Genomic DNA, 17,289 nt, shown 5'->3' with positions numbered 1-17,289 from the left:
GGAGGAAGCCCATTTCCACCACTAGTATCCGCGATCTCGTTCTTTCGGTCACTACCCACAACTCGTGGCCATAGGTGAAGGTAGGGACGTAGATCGACCGGTAAATTGAAAGCTTCAGTTTTACACTCAGCTCTCTCTTCACCACAACAGACTGCACATCACTGCGGCTGCCACACCAATCTGTCTGTCAGTCTCCGGCTCCCTTCTCCCATCACTCACGAACTAGACCCCGAGATACTTAAACTCCTCCACTTGGGGCAGGAACTCGTCCCTGATCTGGAGTGGGCACTCCACCCTTTTGGAACACACCCTCCGGTCCCCCTTCTTAAAGATGGGGACCACAACCCTGGTCTGCCCATCCAGAGGTGGTGCCCCTGATCTCCACGCAACATTGCAGAGACGTGTCAACCAAGACAGCCCTACAGCATCCAGAGCCTTCAGGAACTTGGGGCGGACCTCATCAACACCAGGGGCTCTGCCACCAAGGAGTTGTTTAACTGCCTCAGTGACCTCGCAGAGATAGGTGAGCCATCCACCTCATCCCCAGACTCTGCTTCCTCCATGGAAGACGTGCCAGTGGGATTAAGGAGGTCCTCGAAGTATTCCTTCCACTGCCTGACAATTTTCTCAGTCGACGTCAGCAGCGCTCCATCTGCACTATACACAGTGCAGGTAGAGCACTGCTTTTCCCTCCTGAGTTGCCTGATGGTTTGCCAGAATCTCTTCGAGGCAATCCAAAAGTCTTTTTCCTTGGCTTCTCCGAAATTCCTCCCACACCCGAGTTTTTGCTTCAGCCACCACCCACGCCGCGTTAAGCTTGGCCTGTCAGTACCTATCAGCTGCCTCCGGAGTCCCACGGGCTAACCAAGCCTGGTAGGGCTCCTTCTTCAGCTTGGTGGCACCTGTCACCTCGAGTGTCCACCATTTGGATTGGGAATAACCACCACGACAGGCACCAACTGCCTTGCGGCCACAGCTTATTGCAGTGGCTTCGACAGTGGAGATGCTGAACATGGTCCATTCAGACTCAATGTCCTCAGTCTCCCTCAGACTGCTGGTGAAGCTCTGCCGGAGGTGTGGGTTGAAGATCTTGGCTGTCGGAGGGGTGCTTTACTGAGCTTCAGGTCCTGGAAGGGTAGAACATATGAATGTCCCATAGCAGCTAGGTTCCCTAACTTTTGGTAGCTGTTGAAAGGATAAAGTTTTGGTATATCAGTGGTTAGAAATACCATTAATACTTTAGTATTACCTTAACACAAAGTCAGGGCTGACCCGGGACCATTGCTGTGAGTCACAGCATGAAGGTCCTTTCACAGCAGACGCATTCACTTCTAACTGAGAGCGCAAAATTTGTTGCGCTGGCCGCTGCGCTGTCGTTTTCTTGCTGCAGCTCTGCGTGTACTAGATGCGCCTGCTCCTTGTTGTTTCTGTCTCTGACTTTATGTCCTCTACAGGAGTTACTGTTGTTTTATCTTCAAATGTTCAATAAAAACATGTATCGCTCATTCACAACGAAGAAAGCTTTGTAACTATCCTACTACTGGTGTCTTCCTACATACTAGTGAAGACTGTGTCATTTCCACAATGCTGCTCCTTCTCGAGGTCCACAGAGCCGTTAAAGTCTCTGGAGGTCCCTGTGTGAGCTCGTAAACCTGTGACACAAAATTCATCGGACTCGGACACGCACAGACTGTTTTCCTTCGTGGTGATGAAGGAAAACGCTGGGCTGGCATGTAAAAGAGCATTTATCCTTCCAGGACCTGCAGCTCCGTAAAGCACCCCTCCGACAGCCAAACCCATCTGTTCTCTGATTGGATTGTTTCATTTGTGATTGACATGACATTGACCAATCAGCTGAAAGGAAGAAAAATCGGGTCAAAATTCGTACTTCGGAGGAGAAACAAGACCTATTGGCAATTTAACAATTTATTCATTGACAAACAGGGGCCTGAGCAGCATGTGGAGGAGCCATACACAGCCACAACAGTCTAGCAGCTCCTCCTCATGTTGATCAGCAGCCTGGTCACACTCTGCTGTGGGGTGGCTTCCCATTTCTTCAACCAGCATTTCAGTCAGTGTGGTTGTGTTTGTTATACATTAGCGGTTTGGCATTGGCTCAGACGATTTGTCAAGTTTTTCATGGGCATGACCCACAGACTCAACTCTGCTGCTCAACCCAAAAATGCAATTTTTCTTACAAATGTGGTTCCATTTAAGAGGAAATAAAAAGGCTTTGCAACAGTATAATATTTATTATCAAGTAGCTTTTTTGCAACAAATAATCAGCCCAACACAAATCTGACTTTTTCTGGTAGGTTTAGTTTGTAGATTTGTTGAGCGTAATGTTAAAACACATGAAGTAAGTTGAAACTGTCACACATCCAGGGAACCAGAGCGCAGAGTTTTACACGTAGACCTATGCAAACAACACTGTAACTCATGTAAATACTTTTACAAACACAAATTCTCATCTATAGAAGCACAAACATAACATTTTAACATGTTTAAAGGTTACAAAACTCAGTTCACAACTAAGCATTTGATTTACAAGCACAAAATATTTATGACCACAGTTTGACCACAGACATGGTCCTAACATTTAACTTACAGTGCACACCTGCCTTAAATGTGACTCGTTGTGTGTTCCCTCTCGACTGCAGCAAAACAGAGATGCGGCAGCACATGACAAACCTCTGCCATGCAAAGTGCAGCTGCACACACAGTGGATCCCTTTCTGTCCTCCGTGCTAATGTGTCACTGTTATTATTGTTAGGAAACAACAATGCAGGGACACATTTTGCACATATTCACTACTAAGAACTGGGAATCTGCATTCACACGCTTGCTGGCCAAAGTATTCACAACAGGGAAAAAGAAATATTAAATACTTACTTCCTCCTTGGTCGCCCTCAGTAGTTCTCTTACTGCCTCAAGATCAGAGAGTGCTTGATTTTTCTCCTTAACTGTCATTTCCAACTTATTTTGCAGCACTAAAAAAAGCAGCACAGTTAAACAATGTTGTTGTGCACTGACTGTACAACTGTGACATTCTGTGGGTTAACCTGTGTTTGTTTCGTCAAATAAGAACATTTATTATGTAGAGCCAAACCTCTTTGAAACGCTGATCAGTTCTAGTCTACCAAATAATACCAAATGATTGAAACAGAGTAATTCATTCATACTGGTGTTACATTCTCGTTTTTTAGTTTGTGCTTATAGACCGTGCCTAACAAATGTACGAGACCAGCTGTCATACAAACAAGAAAACACAAATACTTCAAACTTTGTCAAAATTGTCTCTGAAACTAAAACTTTATTAGAACTTATGAGTCAAATAAGAATGCTTCTTTGAGTCGGCGCCCTGGACTTTAGCGCTTTAACCACTAAAACTTCCTTTTTTGAAGTTCAGCACTGCAGAACTTTTATATATTTATATATATATATATATATATATATATATATATATATATATATATATATATATATATATATATATATATATATATATAAACACCCAGCACGCCCCTGCGGGCGGTTTATCCTTCAAGCTCGGGTCCTCTACCAGAGGCCTGGGAGCTTGAGGGTCCTGCGCAGTATCTTAGCTGTTCCCAGGACTGCGCTCTTTTGGACAGAGATCTCCGATGTTGTTCCCGGGATCTGCTGGAGCCACTCGCCTAGCTTGGGAGTCACCGCACCTAGTGCTCCGATTACCACGGGGACCACCGTTACCTTCACCCTCCACATCCTCTCGAGCTCTTCTCTGAGCCCTTGGTATTTCTCCAGCTTCTCGTGTTCCTTCTTCCTGATATTGCTGTCATTCGGAACCGCTACATCGATCACTACGGCCGTCTTCTTCTGTTTGTCTACCACCACTATGTCCGGTTGGTTAGCCACCACCATTTTGTCCGTCTGTATCTGGAAGTCCCACAGGATCTTAGCTCGGTCATTCTCCACCACCCTTGGGGGCATCTCCCATTTTGACCTCGGGACTTCCAGGTTATACTCGGCACAGATGTTCCTGTACACTATGCCGGCCACTTGGTTATGGCGTTCCATGTATGCCTTGCCTGCTAGCATCTTACACCCTGCTGTTATGTGCTGGATTGTCTCTGGGGCATCTTTACACAGCCTGCACCTGGGGTCTTGCCTGGTGTGATAGACCCCAGCCTCTATGGATCTTGTGCTCAGAGCTTGTTCTTGTGCTGCCATGATTAGTGCCTCTGTGCTGTCTTCCATATATATATATATATATATATATATATATATATATATATGGGCTTTCTTATTTTTTCCACTTTTTGTAAAACAACAAATCTTAAATTTCATGGACAACATAAAAACATTATATTTCAGCATTAAAAGGATCATGTTGAGCTTTAGTGGTGAGTTTAACCATTAAAAAATACTCTTTTAGTTTAATTTAGTGCAGCTGTGGCTTAAACCTGTGCTGTGCCGATACGTTGGTTAAGAACTGTACGTGTCCAAAAATGTGACAAATGGAATAAATCTTGAAATAAAGACGTGTTAATACAAACAGCTCACAGCAGGAACAGTCTGAGACATTTAAACAGGGTACTTAAGCAGAAGAAGGTCGCTGACACCAAAAGCTGTTTCAGGTACAGATGGATTGCCTTCTGGTGAGCAGAACGAGGATTTCGTGTCATAAAATTTTCAAGCGAAATACTGAAAATGATTTGAACAGATGAACACAATCGGTGTGATGTACTTAGCTCAGAACCTACGAGAGCTCGTTTGTTTGGCTGGGATCTACAGAAGTCTGTAGCCAAATATCTGGTGTTTCATCACAGGGGCTGCTTTGACTAGCTGTCCATTAACATGCAATTATGAATTTTCAAGATAATAAGCCCACAATCTTTGCAAAAGTCAACTTATTTCAGTATTGCCTGTATCACAGCATATTATTTGCAAATGACATGATTATCTGTCCCTTTTAATGCCAACGACATGAATGGAAAAGCATCATCGAGTATAAATCCATTATCACCGGAGGTATAATTACTGTTTGACTAAAGGAACTGACCATGACGTGAGCCAGAGGCAGCTGGAGGAGAAAATACGTCTGCAGTGCTGAACTTCAGTCAGCTGAAAACTCTCAGGACATCTGCCAGTTATTTTATGCACACGTGCGCAACACACCTAATATTTTTTTACTCTAAGGGTGTAGACGTTATACTCTTCATGTCATCTGTAAATTGAATTTTTGGTGAAGCTAAATTTCACACTGTGATGGACGTGGCAATGGGGCGGGCTTAAACCTGTCGGGGTCTGAGACCCAGCATCTTGAGTTTGTTTTTTCTGTTCTTGACTTCTTATGTTAGAATCATGTTTTATTCTTGTTAAGGATGTAGTTGAGTTATTGCATATTTCTGATTAATGAGAAAAATTCTGGCATATTAGTTTGTCTTAGTTGAGTTTTAGTCTGGTTGATGTTTGTCGCTTCGTCATGTCTGCATCTCCATGTTTCCTGTTTTATTTTGAAAGGTCCATTGTTCCCCTGCTCAGTGTGTTTAGTTTTGTTTCCCCTGTGGCGTCATGCTTCATTCTACTTCCCTCCTTCCCCTCCTGTGTTTAAGTCCTCAGTGTCAGGTCGTCTGAGTGTTTTGTTACCACTGTTCATGCTCGGGGTTATTCCCCGTCTACGTGTTTCATGTCTCCTGCCACAGTTTACAGAGTTCGTTTAGTTTTCCCAGTTTAGGTTTCAGTTCTCTTGTTTTGCTTCGTGTTTTTGTTTGTTGGCATTCAGTCCGATAAAACGTCTCTCTCTTTGTTACTTTTCGTCTGCTTTTGGGTCCGCTCCATAAACACGACCGAACCATTACCTCTAGAATCCAGGTAATTTGATTTCCACTCATTCAAATATGTGAGAAACTATGTGCCACGTGAAGACTTTGAGTAAAGTCCTTGTAAAATGAAGAGTCAAACACAAAGCACATGGATTCCAAACTAGATTTCACCTCAGTGGTACATTCCCTTCTTCATTCATCCATCTTCTAACCCAGAGTTTGTCTTTGCAGTAACTTATCACTGCCAGCAGATGCAAGTAAATGTACCAGTGCACAAGTGCTTTCACAGCTCTCCTTGTGACCAGTGAACACATTCTTGTGTTCAAATACTCTTTGGTGAATGAATGAATGCTGTAGGTGAGGTCTGTCAGCACAGTGTAGGCTTTACTTTCTACGGTACCTGAGGTGGAGGTGCAGCACTGAGGAGACAGGCAGTCGTGGCTCGATGCATGCAGGTCCTCACTCTCTTCTGCTTCATCATTGAGGTCGATGTCAGCGATGGTCTCAGGGCTGATGTGAGACAGCAACATCATACTCTTCCTCTTCAGAGAGCGGTTCTGCCTGTCCAGCTGTAGCATGCAGGCAAAGGAAGTGTAATGTACTGTCAGAATAAGATCATAAAGACACCAACTGAAGTTCAACACACCTGCAGTCAAGTCCATAAGTTTTTGGTGCCCTTGCACACCAGCAAAGTGGACTTTTAACATTAATTAAATACAAAAGTATTTTGTATTTAATGCAATACAAAAGTATTGCATTAAATATTTAGGAAATACAGCCATCTGAATACATTATTTCACGTTTTCTCAAGAGTAACTGGACTGACTGACAAGCTGTTTCATGGCATTTTAACTGGACAGTGAGGACAGTGAGGACAGTAGGCCATCGCTGGGCTCGAACACAGATTGCAGTGCCAAACTCAGCAAGAGCAAAACATCTGAGACCACAGGAGGCAGCTCAAATAGATTAGAGCAAAATTCTTCTCTTAGTTAAGAAAAACTCCTTCACAACATCAAACCAACTCAAGAACACATTTCAAGGATTACCAAGTTCCACAGAGAGACCTTCATGAACATAAATATGCCCATAAATGCAACAGCTGATGCTATGTGTAGAAATGCTTTGAACATTTGCACTTTAGTCACGTCTTCATCGTTTCACATAATCGGTGGCAAATTCATTTTACAGGAAACAAAGTTGAGCTCAAATCATATTTTGCTTGTTTTCACCAAAGTACTGATACTTCTATTAAAACAATATCTTCTAATGTGCTGCATGTCCTAGCTGCAGTAAACTGTCCTGGTAACAAAGCATTCATGGGTTTTATACAAGTAGACAGTAGACTGTAGACCACCAACATCTAAAGAACATAAACACAACTCGGACAGTCCACTCACAGACCTGCAGTACAACATGGCAGCACCACTGTAGTAGGAATAACAATTCATTTTAGCTGTTAATATTTTCACACTCCGTTATAATCATTGCTACAGGAGTGTGTGCTTCTCTGTTGAAACATTATACTTTATTAGCATTATATATATTTATATACTTATATATATGAATTAAGGAGACCAGTGGTAAGTAAAGCATGAATGAAAGCCATGGCTGTGGGACTGATGCCTCTTATGCACGCTTCTTGATGTCACCTGAAGGAAGAAAAGCCCCTAAAGGGAAGAAAAAAGTAAAGGAAATAGAAAACAGGAGCCATGAAAGAAGCATTTATTAATGGCATCCCGGTGAGAGCGGATTGCAGCAATTCCATCTTTTGATGACACCCTTCAGACGACAGCTTTTTTTCTGAAATGCAATCAACAATACATAACATGGAATCACATTCTTCTGATAATAATCTACAATCGGTGAAAGATGTACATCTAAAATTACATACTTAGATGACTCGAGGCTGACATAACAGTCGGCTAGCGCTGTCTTTGGAGGTTGCCATTACAAAGTCACAGCCTTGATCATACAGCAACACAAAAACATTAAGCATCAAAGCCACATTCTCCTCTGACTGGTTGTAAATTGCTAACCCCCTCCAGCTGCTTTTAAATCAAAATGTTGACGAGTTAAAGAATTGCTCTAAACTTTGGCTTCTTTCAGAGCGGCCTTGGAGATATTTGTTGTGCAAAATTACCATCATTGGGGACAGAAATTAACATAGAGTTTAACTTGCCGTCGTGGTGTGTTCCAGCTCTGATTTAAATGCAAATGAGTAATAAACCCACGTTAACACAGTGTGCACAGGAATGGTGACTTTGGAGTATTGCTGCTGAAAGGCCAGCGTAATGTTTCAGACTCAGACTGTACTCTGCTTATGGATTTATGGTGAACAAACGTGATGCTTTTAACATAAGTAAGTTAATAATTAATAAATGGATTTATTCTTTGAAATAGCTAAGGACTATTGCTGTCCGCCCCACACACCCACAGCACTGGGAGTGTCTGGTTATGGACGTCGCTTTATATGAAGAAAGAAGCCGTTAGTGAAGCAAAGCGAGCACATCAAATAAAGCCTGAAGGAGAGTCGTTACTTAGACCAAGCAGCCTTTTAGCCAGAAATCATAATTCCTTCCTGAAATAGCACAGTGCTAGCTGTTAGCAGCCGCTTCACTGGACAAAGCCTGAAACATGATGTCTGTTCTGTGCTCAGTCAGCTGCAAGTGGGATTCACAATAATCCTGGACAACATTTCAAGACAAATACAGTTTGTCACATCTGATTCTCTGTCATTAGTTCCAAAGTATGCTGTTCATCTTTGAAACGTTTATTTTACAAAACAAAATTTAAAAAGTAAATTAGGAAGAAAGGCAGCTTGTATACGACTAGTTAGAGAAACACCTACTTCAGATGCTGCAGTGCAAATCTACGTACTGCAGCTGCTCGTGAGCCTCGTAGCTCATGTGGAGACTCAGCAGCACTTTTATTACCTCATACTCACTTTTATTACCTTTTTCTACTCTGGGAGGGGCTCAAGCTTCACTTGACCAATTTAATAGTTGTAAATATCTCAACTTTCTAAAGCTGGACTCCTGGTAACCGCTGGTTACTGCTGTTAATGCAACTGGAATAGATTTATTTTATTTGACTAGTAAAGTTATAGAAGTCTGTTTATCAACAGTGCTTCATGAATCTGGAGAGAAAAGGCTACTTAAAAACGGTAGAGTCACAATTCTAACTCTACCAGAAGCTTCTTCAGTTCAGAACTGAAGAAGCTTCTGGGATGAGAGGTGAAACGTCTTCAAGCAACTTAAAGAAGTCCAGACGCTTTTCTTTCCAAGCTCCTTAGACTACGATGACCTGGATGACTGAGAACCTTCACAGACATGTTCTGAACTTTTGATTGAATATTTGACTAATGTAAAAATTCAATATTTGCATAGGCAAGTTTTAATTTCTATCATATCTGTATCATATTTGCTACGGTTGGTAAGTGTGCTGTGCGATTTAAGCTCCAGGCTTCCTGTGGTAACACAGCTGGTACTGATCTTTGGTAAAGTTTCATCAGGGAGGCATAGTTGGCCTGTTACAGCAGATGACAGAAGCTGAGCTGATCCTTAATCATAGGAACTGTTGATCACCTGAGGTGGGACAATATCATCCACCTTATCTTTGTCACCCTGAGCTACTCATGAGGAGGCGAGCAGGACTCGCGGGGGTCAGCAAACACAAGGAGTCAGATATGTTTCATGGCCACTGCTGAAACACAAGATTTCTATGATCAATAAGAATATCTGTCTACTGCTCAGTGCAGTAAAACTCCTTTAATATAAACATATAGACCTGATGTAACATTAACATCAAATATTTTAATACTCAAATGACACTAGTAATAATTTCATTTGTTATTTGCTGGTTTAGAGGTTAAAAAACCTTTTAAACATAGAGACACAATTAAGTAATTAAGTGAACAAATGAGTAAGTGATAATGTCAGCAGATGATCAGTGTGTAAATGGACTGATTCTTCCCCTGAAGCACTCAAAGCGCAGCAGTCACTCATTCACACGAGCGCCTTTTCTGTGCTTAAGTGCTTTTTATCCAACGTTCACACACAGTCACACTCCCGTGGATGAAACTCGGGGTTATCCTTGCCCAAGGATATTTGGGATCGAACCAGCAACCTCGCGATTAGCAGATGACCTACTCTGATGAAAAAGCCCACCTTCACTGTAATTCTTCCTCAGTCTCCAACTGTCCACACTCGCGTCCAACCAGGTGGACTCTGAGGGCTTTTGTGCAGAAATTGAATGAGAAATGATTACTGTGATAAGTTCAGCACCAGTGGGCTGCAAAATCACTATGTGCCAGACTCCCCCACTTTCAATCACAACTCGCATTTTGGCAAGGACTCCAAAAAATTGTGCTGTGAATCAGAAGAATCCAACACAATTTTCTACACTGAGCCGTGGGGACAGGGGCGGCGGCAGAGGACCAGAGAGCGCTGTGATTGTAACCCTGCGCTCAGATAATGTCATCACAAATGGCTGATTGGACTCTAACATTCACTTAGGAAAGCCGGTTTAAACCAACATTATTTTATTACTTTATTCTTCTCTTGTTTTACTTTAATGACACTGTTTTAGTAAATGTGAAACTGAATCTGAGCACGCATAGGAAATTAGTTCAGATCTGATTTAACGTAAGGTCAACTGTACCTTGGAGGCCAGCGCTTCAGCACTTTCTCTGCACGTTCGCTCAATCTCCAGGTTCTCCTGGATGGCGCTGACCTCTTCAATGACCATCTGAGAGACTGGAAAACACAGAAAAAGACAAGATGAAAGGAAAGACGGGAAACGGCTTTTTCAGTTTCACGTAACAGAACAAATAAAAATAGTAAAATATGACAAACATCACATCCTACAACACCGATGTGAGGGAATTTCATGACTAATATCTTTCAGTGTTACACGTGGTTGTTAAATTCTAAGCTTACACACTATTGGATACATTTGTTACGATGCTGTTTTAAAAGCTCATCATCCGTTTTGTATGTTAGAGTTAGTGTTTGTATTAAATAGCATGACTGTCAAATGTATTAATAGCTATTAATATTTTTCTGGGTGTTGCTGTCTCCAGCACCTCACAGACTCGGTTATGAGGACAACAGGTTATTAAAAAACACAAGTCAGTGTTTAAACAAAGCATATGTGTGAATTTTACAAACGAGTCATTAGTATTGATGAAATATGAAAGGCTGTACTCATGTGAAGAAGAACTTTAACATCAACTCATGAACAAAAGGTCGTGATGGAAACAAAGACAACAATTAGGTTTTTCTAAAGGACGATGCATCCCTGCAGCTGACGAGAGCGCCGTAACACTCGACACCTCAGCACTGAATGACCTCATTAGAATGAGACTTTACACCGAACCTCATATTTATTTATGAGCTCATATTCAGATTATTTACCCCGTTTTTTATTTTCTTCATCCGTGTCTGATTGAATAGACGAGGAAAAGGATAGAGAACCAGAATATTAATAAAGGGGAGTGTTGTGCAAGTATTTCAAGGGTGGACATGAGCTTCTCTTTACGAGTCATGACGTGTGATGCTACACCTCAGCCCGGGTGGGAACATTTAATTCTTTACTAAATGGTGACAAGAAGTGATTTTTAATTGATATTACCTATGACAATGGCAAAGGAAATACATGACCAACACATTTACCGCTAACTGCGTTCTGGGTTTAACGCTGGTCCCGACTCATGTAAAAATCCACACAGGCCATGTTTGGTGGAGAAAGCAGGAGCTTACACAGCAGAGAGGAGCGTGGGAAAGCTTTCACTGCACACTGCTTCTATGTAACAATAGCAGTTAAGCTAACATTGCTGGAGTTTTCGTTTTCTTTTCTTTAATTGACATTTAGGAATAACTGTACAAAACCATCAGCTTCAACAATTTGTTACATGTATTTTTGCTTTTTTCTCTTTTTAAACAACTAAAATATCCATACAAAAGGAGGGAAAGAGAAAAAAGGGAGCAAAACAGAAAAAGAAAGAAAGAAAACAGGCATGTAGGGAGTGAGATTTTACTACCATTAATATAACTAATATATCCTCTAATATATCTTCTAGTACTTAACACAGTCAAAATCAAAATCTGGCCTGCGTTTTTTTATATAGTCCATCCATTTCTTCCATCGTGATACAAACAGGTCCTCTTATAGTTCATATCTGCTGGCCTGTTCTCCATCCTGTAAATGTCCATTGTGATGTCCATCCACATGTTCATAGCTGGGCTCTCAGGAGAAAGCCATTTTTCTGTGATGGCTTTTTTACCTGCTGCCAGTAAAATATTAAACAAGTATTTATCGTTCTTTGTCCATCCTTCTGATAAGTCCAAAAAATAAAGTTTTACTTCCCAAAGGTAAATAACCTCCAAATATCTCTCGTATTGCTGCATGTATCCCCTTACAATACGTTTTAATAACATGACAGTCCCAGAAAATATGATAGTGATTTGTGCGGGTTACCTTCATAGTGAGATTTTTGGTGAGGTGGAATAAAATATCTTATCAGGCTTTTCCACCCAAATTCCCTCCAGCTCTGCGAGCTGCTACATTTCCATATGTATGTCCATATTGTTGTCCTCCTTTATCTCTATTCCTCCCTCCATTTCCCATTTTGTTTTGATATATAGGGTCGAGTGTAATTTCATATTTGTTAATCCCTTATAAAGGCCAGATACAATGCCTCTGTCTTTATTTGAACTGTATGAGCTTTTAAGGAGTTTTATTCTTCTTTTGTTTCCGTTCTGCTTTTTTGATCATGTCTGGTTTGATCTGTGAGGCAAAGTCCTGAAAACAAGCCAGAAACACTAAAAACAATCTCAGCACACTTACCTTTTTCCTTTGGGTTTTCAAGTTTTCATTCATACAAATATAAATGTGCTCTGAATAATGTAAACATGTCGACAGTTACCTGGATGTAGAGTCAAGAGGGTCTGTGGGAGCTGTAGTTGGCAGAAGCTGCCTGCAGCAGGGATGATTACAGGAAATGTGTCAAACCCCCCAAAACGAGACTTTTAAGAATAAAATAGTTTGTGTCCCACGTTGTACATACTTTAGTCTTAATTTGAAAGTTTTACATGAAACCTGTTTGGCGTCTGTCTTTTGTCATGTTTGTTGTGTGTTCAAAGCTTCCAGGCAGTAAAAATAAAGTGTGGATGAATAGTAAAGGTCAGATTATCGATGCAGAGAAAAGGTTTGACCTGTACAGCAGAGCGTAAACCCAGTGACAACACCCTGGCACCACTAAAGACACTGAAGGTGATTTATGAGTGTAACTGAACATGCAGCCGTCCGATTCACTGTCAATATGAAACTCTGTGATTAAACAGTTTTAGTAAAACATTGGGAACAAAATCTGACGAAACTCCAAACAGCAACGTTTCAAGCTGCAATCGTACCTCGGTAGGAGAAGAACACCCTAAAGACTGCCCTGCCACTTAACTAATTAAACATTACAGCTGAGTGAGGGAGAAATTAAGCATTAGTGCCACTGCCGTGGGCAATTCCTTCCCCCCGGTGACACCTAATTAAGAAGTTGATGAACGTCAGCGCTCTGCGATATCCACTCTGCCGTCCTCCGTATCAGGCGCTCAATAGCACTTAGCTGCCAGTTTTCTTCCTCAGCCTCTTCTCTGTCGCTGTCCAGACTCGGCAACCTACGAGAGGGCGCCTCGAACTAAATGACGTGTTAATTATAATTACTGGTAGCCATGGTAAATAAACAGCGCTGGAAGCGTTGCAAGTATATGAGCACGAGTCCACAGGGGGCTCTGACACATCACAATTGGCATTCTTAATTGTAAGTTTCAGCCTCCCCATCATTGTCCCTCCATCTTTCCCCCCCTCTTTTTCACGCTTGTCTTTTTTCATCCCGCTCTCAGGAACGACAGTGATTACCCCTGTGCCGACGTGCTACATAATGGTATCAGCGCCGTCAACGGAGCAGTGAATTAAATTGTATCTGCAGCCGCTGCGAAGCCTTGATGAGGGGGGCAGATGCCTTTGTGGTGTTATCATTATAACACAATGGTCATGTTGTCATCAACCTTGCCATCGCCAATTGAAAAGGCACGATTGTGTGTTGGGGGCTTTTCGTCACATCCTCCCACAGCCCCCGCTCCCCTCCACCCACCACCCACCCAACACTTCTGCCCCACCCCCAGCCGTTTCGTTGTGAATAGGAGCAATTTTCTAAGAGCTATGAAATCACGTAATAGGTCCTAATATGCAGCTGCTTGGCACAGTCAGGCAGCCTCTATTAACGCGTAAGTCAAACACAATATGTGTTTTGGCTGGAGAATCACTGAATACATGAGTACAGGCCAGAATTATTCAGATGAAAATCCACACAACTGTCATGGCTACAAAGACAAACTATTTGCTCCTTCCTTTGACATGTGGTGCCCCATTTCAAATTCTGTCTCCACTAAAGTGGTCATAGCAACCTGTAAGGAAAATCAATTGAATGGTGCAGCGGAGCACCTGAAATGTGTTTGCAATCCCGGGAAGCGATTAAAAGCTCAGAAAAGGAGCTGGGGATGCAAGGGTGCCGCTCACGTGCCATTATCTGTATCCAGGCTCGTATTTCCACAGCTGCAATCATTTTCAAACAACATAAATTTATTACAGTGCGCCATCTTACTGGTAAATAGGCCCGTTAGTTTAGCCTGCAGCTAACTTTTCCAAGTGTGAGTGACAGAGATTAGGGCTGCCACGATTAGTCGACTAGTCACGATTACGTCAACTATCAAAATCGTCGACGACTGATTTAATAGTCGACGCGTCGTTTGAAGCTTTGTAAGATCCCAAAAGACGCAGGAATAAGTAGCAGGATTTAAGAGTGTAATAACGGACTGAAACAGAAGATGGCAGCACTGCATGTACAAGGATGCCAGCTGCCGTTAAACCCCGAAGAAGAAGAAGCTGTGTCCCAGAATTCATAGCGGGGCCCTGCTCAGTTTCTAACAATGGCGGTAGCTAGTTAGTTTTAATATTACTCTTATTATTCTTTCTGGGTCACAAAATAAATGTTTAACATATTTTCAGGCGAGAATGTAGCTGTGTAAACCTCAAATATCTGCTCAGTTTATCAGGACACCGCATATTTTCAAAAGTGCTCCGACGTTTTCGGAGACGTCTGTTACCCACTAGCTCGATAGCTAGCCGGGGGCTAGGCTAACTAGAGCCGTGAGAACACCGGACTCCCTGCAGATCGTTTTCAAACCCACCGCCGTCTTTCGCTACTGAGGTTAAACATGATATATGAGTCACTTAGATAAATTAAAATGTTATTGTTTGGCTTTCTTTAGTATTTTATTTGTTCCTGAGTAAATCGGTTTGGCTGAGATTAAAGTTATAGTTTTTACACAGCTGAATAAACGTCAAGCAGACAGCTGATTATCAGAAGTGTGAGATGCTGGAGAATATACTCCGGTGTCCTGTTATATTTTAGATAGCAAGGAGTTTATTAAACTTCACCGAAACAATCTGCAAATTTCATTAAAATTGAATAAACTATCATCTTGTCTTTATTTTTAGTTAGCACCTTAAAAGCTTAAAGCTGTAAGCTAATGATAGTTATATAAGAGCAGATGCTGCTGGTGCAATAAGCTGTACGCTGTACGTCCAATGGATGATGATCTGATTAGTCGACTAATCGCAAAAATAATCGGTGACTAGTTGACTATCAAAATAATCGTTTGTGGCAGCCCTAACAGAGATATCATGTTCCTGCTAATGTCCCATACCTCACTGTGCTCCTATCTGTCATCAGTCTTTGTTCTTCAATCAGATTTTTTCATGCTTTTGGTGTCATTTTATAATACAAACAATGTAAACAAACTCACTGTAATGCTGTGTGTGTGAGATTGCATGTTGGACTTTTACTAGCCACTAAATACCTGTACCCCTGCAGAGACTAATGTTCAACCTGTCATGTCTATTTTGTACCATAGAGCAGTGTTTCCCATCCTTTTGGAGCCATCCATCCATCCATTCATCCATCTTCTTCCGCTTTATCCGTGGCCGGGTCGCGGGGGCAGCAGCCTAAGCAAAGAGGCCCAGACCTCCCTTCGCTTTTACACTCAGCTCTCTCTTCTCCACGACGGACCAGTCTGTTGATCGTCTGTTGATCTCCGGCTCCCTTCTCCCATCACTCACGAACAAGACCCCGAGATACTTGAACTCCTCCACTTGGGGCAGGAACTCATCCCCGACCCGAAGTGGGCACTCCACCCTTTTCCGGCTGAGGACCATGGCCTTAGATTTGGAGGTGCTGATTCTAATTCCCGCTGCTTCACACTCGGCTGCGAATGGTTCCAATGCGAGCTGGAGGCCCTCACCTGATGAAGCCAACAGAACCACATCATCCACGAGAAGCAGAGATGAGATTCTGAGGCCACCAAAGTGAAAGCCCTCCGCCACTTGGCTGCGCCTAGAAATCCTGTCCATGAAAATTATGAACAGAACCGGAGACAAAGGGCAGCCCTGGCGGAGCCCATCACCCACCGGGAACGAGTCCGACTTATTGCTGGCAATGCGAACCAAGCTCTTGCAACGGTTGTATAGGGATCGAATGGCCCGTAGCAATGGGCCAGACACCCCATACTCCCGCAACACCTGCCACAGGACACCCCGAGGGACACGGTCGAATGCCTTCTCCAAGTCCACAAAACACATGTAGACTGGTTGGGCAAACTCCCATGCACCCTCAAGTATCCTCGAGAGGATAAAGAGCTGTTCCGCGACCAGGACAAAAACCGCATTGTTCCTCCTGTATCCGAGGTTCGACTAGCGGACGAACTCTCCTTTCCTTGAATTACTACATTTATTTCTCTGAAGTTTACAAACACAAAACAACCCAAAGTGTCCACCAAATATGCAAAAAAACAACGTTGACAGACCGAGACTCTCCAAATTGCTCTCAAAGTCAAAACAAAATTATTTTTCTATTTCAAGAAAGTGTTGGCTGAATTAAAACTACTTTTTTTTAAGCATTATATCTCTCATCTCATTTTCCTGCTCGTGTCTCTAAGGCTGAAGGAGACGGACACCTGCAAGGAAGCAGTGACTGCAGGTAAGCTGGGAAAGTGAGAAGGGGCTGCAGACCCCTGCCCCCCACCACCGTTGTCCTCGTTGTTCCTCCACTCTTTGGTTTCGTCCTCTCTAACCAGCAAAGGGGGTCCCAGACTTTGTCCCAGGAGCTGACTGACTTTGCTGGCCTTCAGCTGAGCATTCTCGACTGCAGACACACACGCACACAGCCTCATTTGACTCAGGCATTCAGCACTGTGGTAGAACTCTCCTTTCCAGCACCCTGGCATAGACTTTCCCAGGGAGTCTGAGGAGTGTGATCCCCCTGTAGTTGGAACACACCCTCTGGTCCCCTTTCTTAAAGATGGGGACCACCACCCCGGTCTGCCAGTCCACAGGTACTGCCCCTGATCTCCACGCAACATTGCAGAGACGTGTC

General features: G+C 42.7%; 1 protein-coding gene across 2 annotated transcripts in view; it reads right to left on the bottom strand.

Annotated features, from left to right (window-relative positions):
- shtn1 (shootin 1) overlaps positions 1-17,289 on the bottom strand; it is a 40,730-nt gene that overhangs the window by 15,751 nt on the left and 7,690 nt on the right. For both annotated transcript variants that reach the window (XM_026191158.1, XM_026191157.1), the window contains exons 4-6: positions 10,464-10,558; positions 6,205-6,373; positions 2,893-2,990 (exon numbers count right to left, since the gene is read on the bottom strand). In XM_026191158.1, the coding sequence (XP_026046943.1) occupies positions 2,893-2,990; positions 6,205-6,373; positions 10,464-10,558 (362 nt within the window). The remainder of the gene's footprint in view (positions 1-2,892; positions 2,991-6,204; positions 6,374-10,463; positions 10,559-17,289) is intronic.

This window comes from Astatotilapia calliptera, chromosome 13 (assembly GCF_900246225.1).
Source record: "Astatotilapia calliptera chromosome 13, fAstCal1.2, whole genome shotgun sequence".
NCBI lineage: Eukaryota > Metazoa > Chordata > Actinopteri > Cichliformes > Cichlidae > Astatotilapia > Astatotilapia calliptera.
The sequence above is the reverse complement of the archived record's forward strand: the minus strand, read 5'-3'. Positions and strand labels throughout refer to the sequence as shown.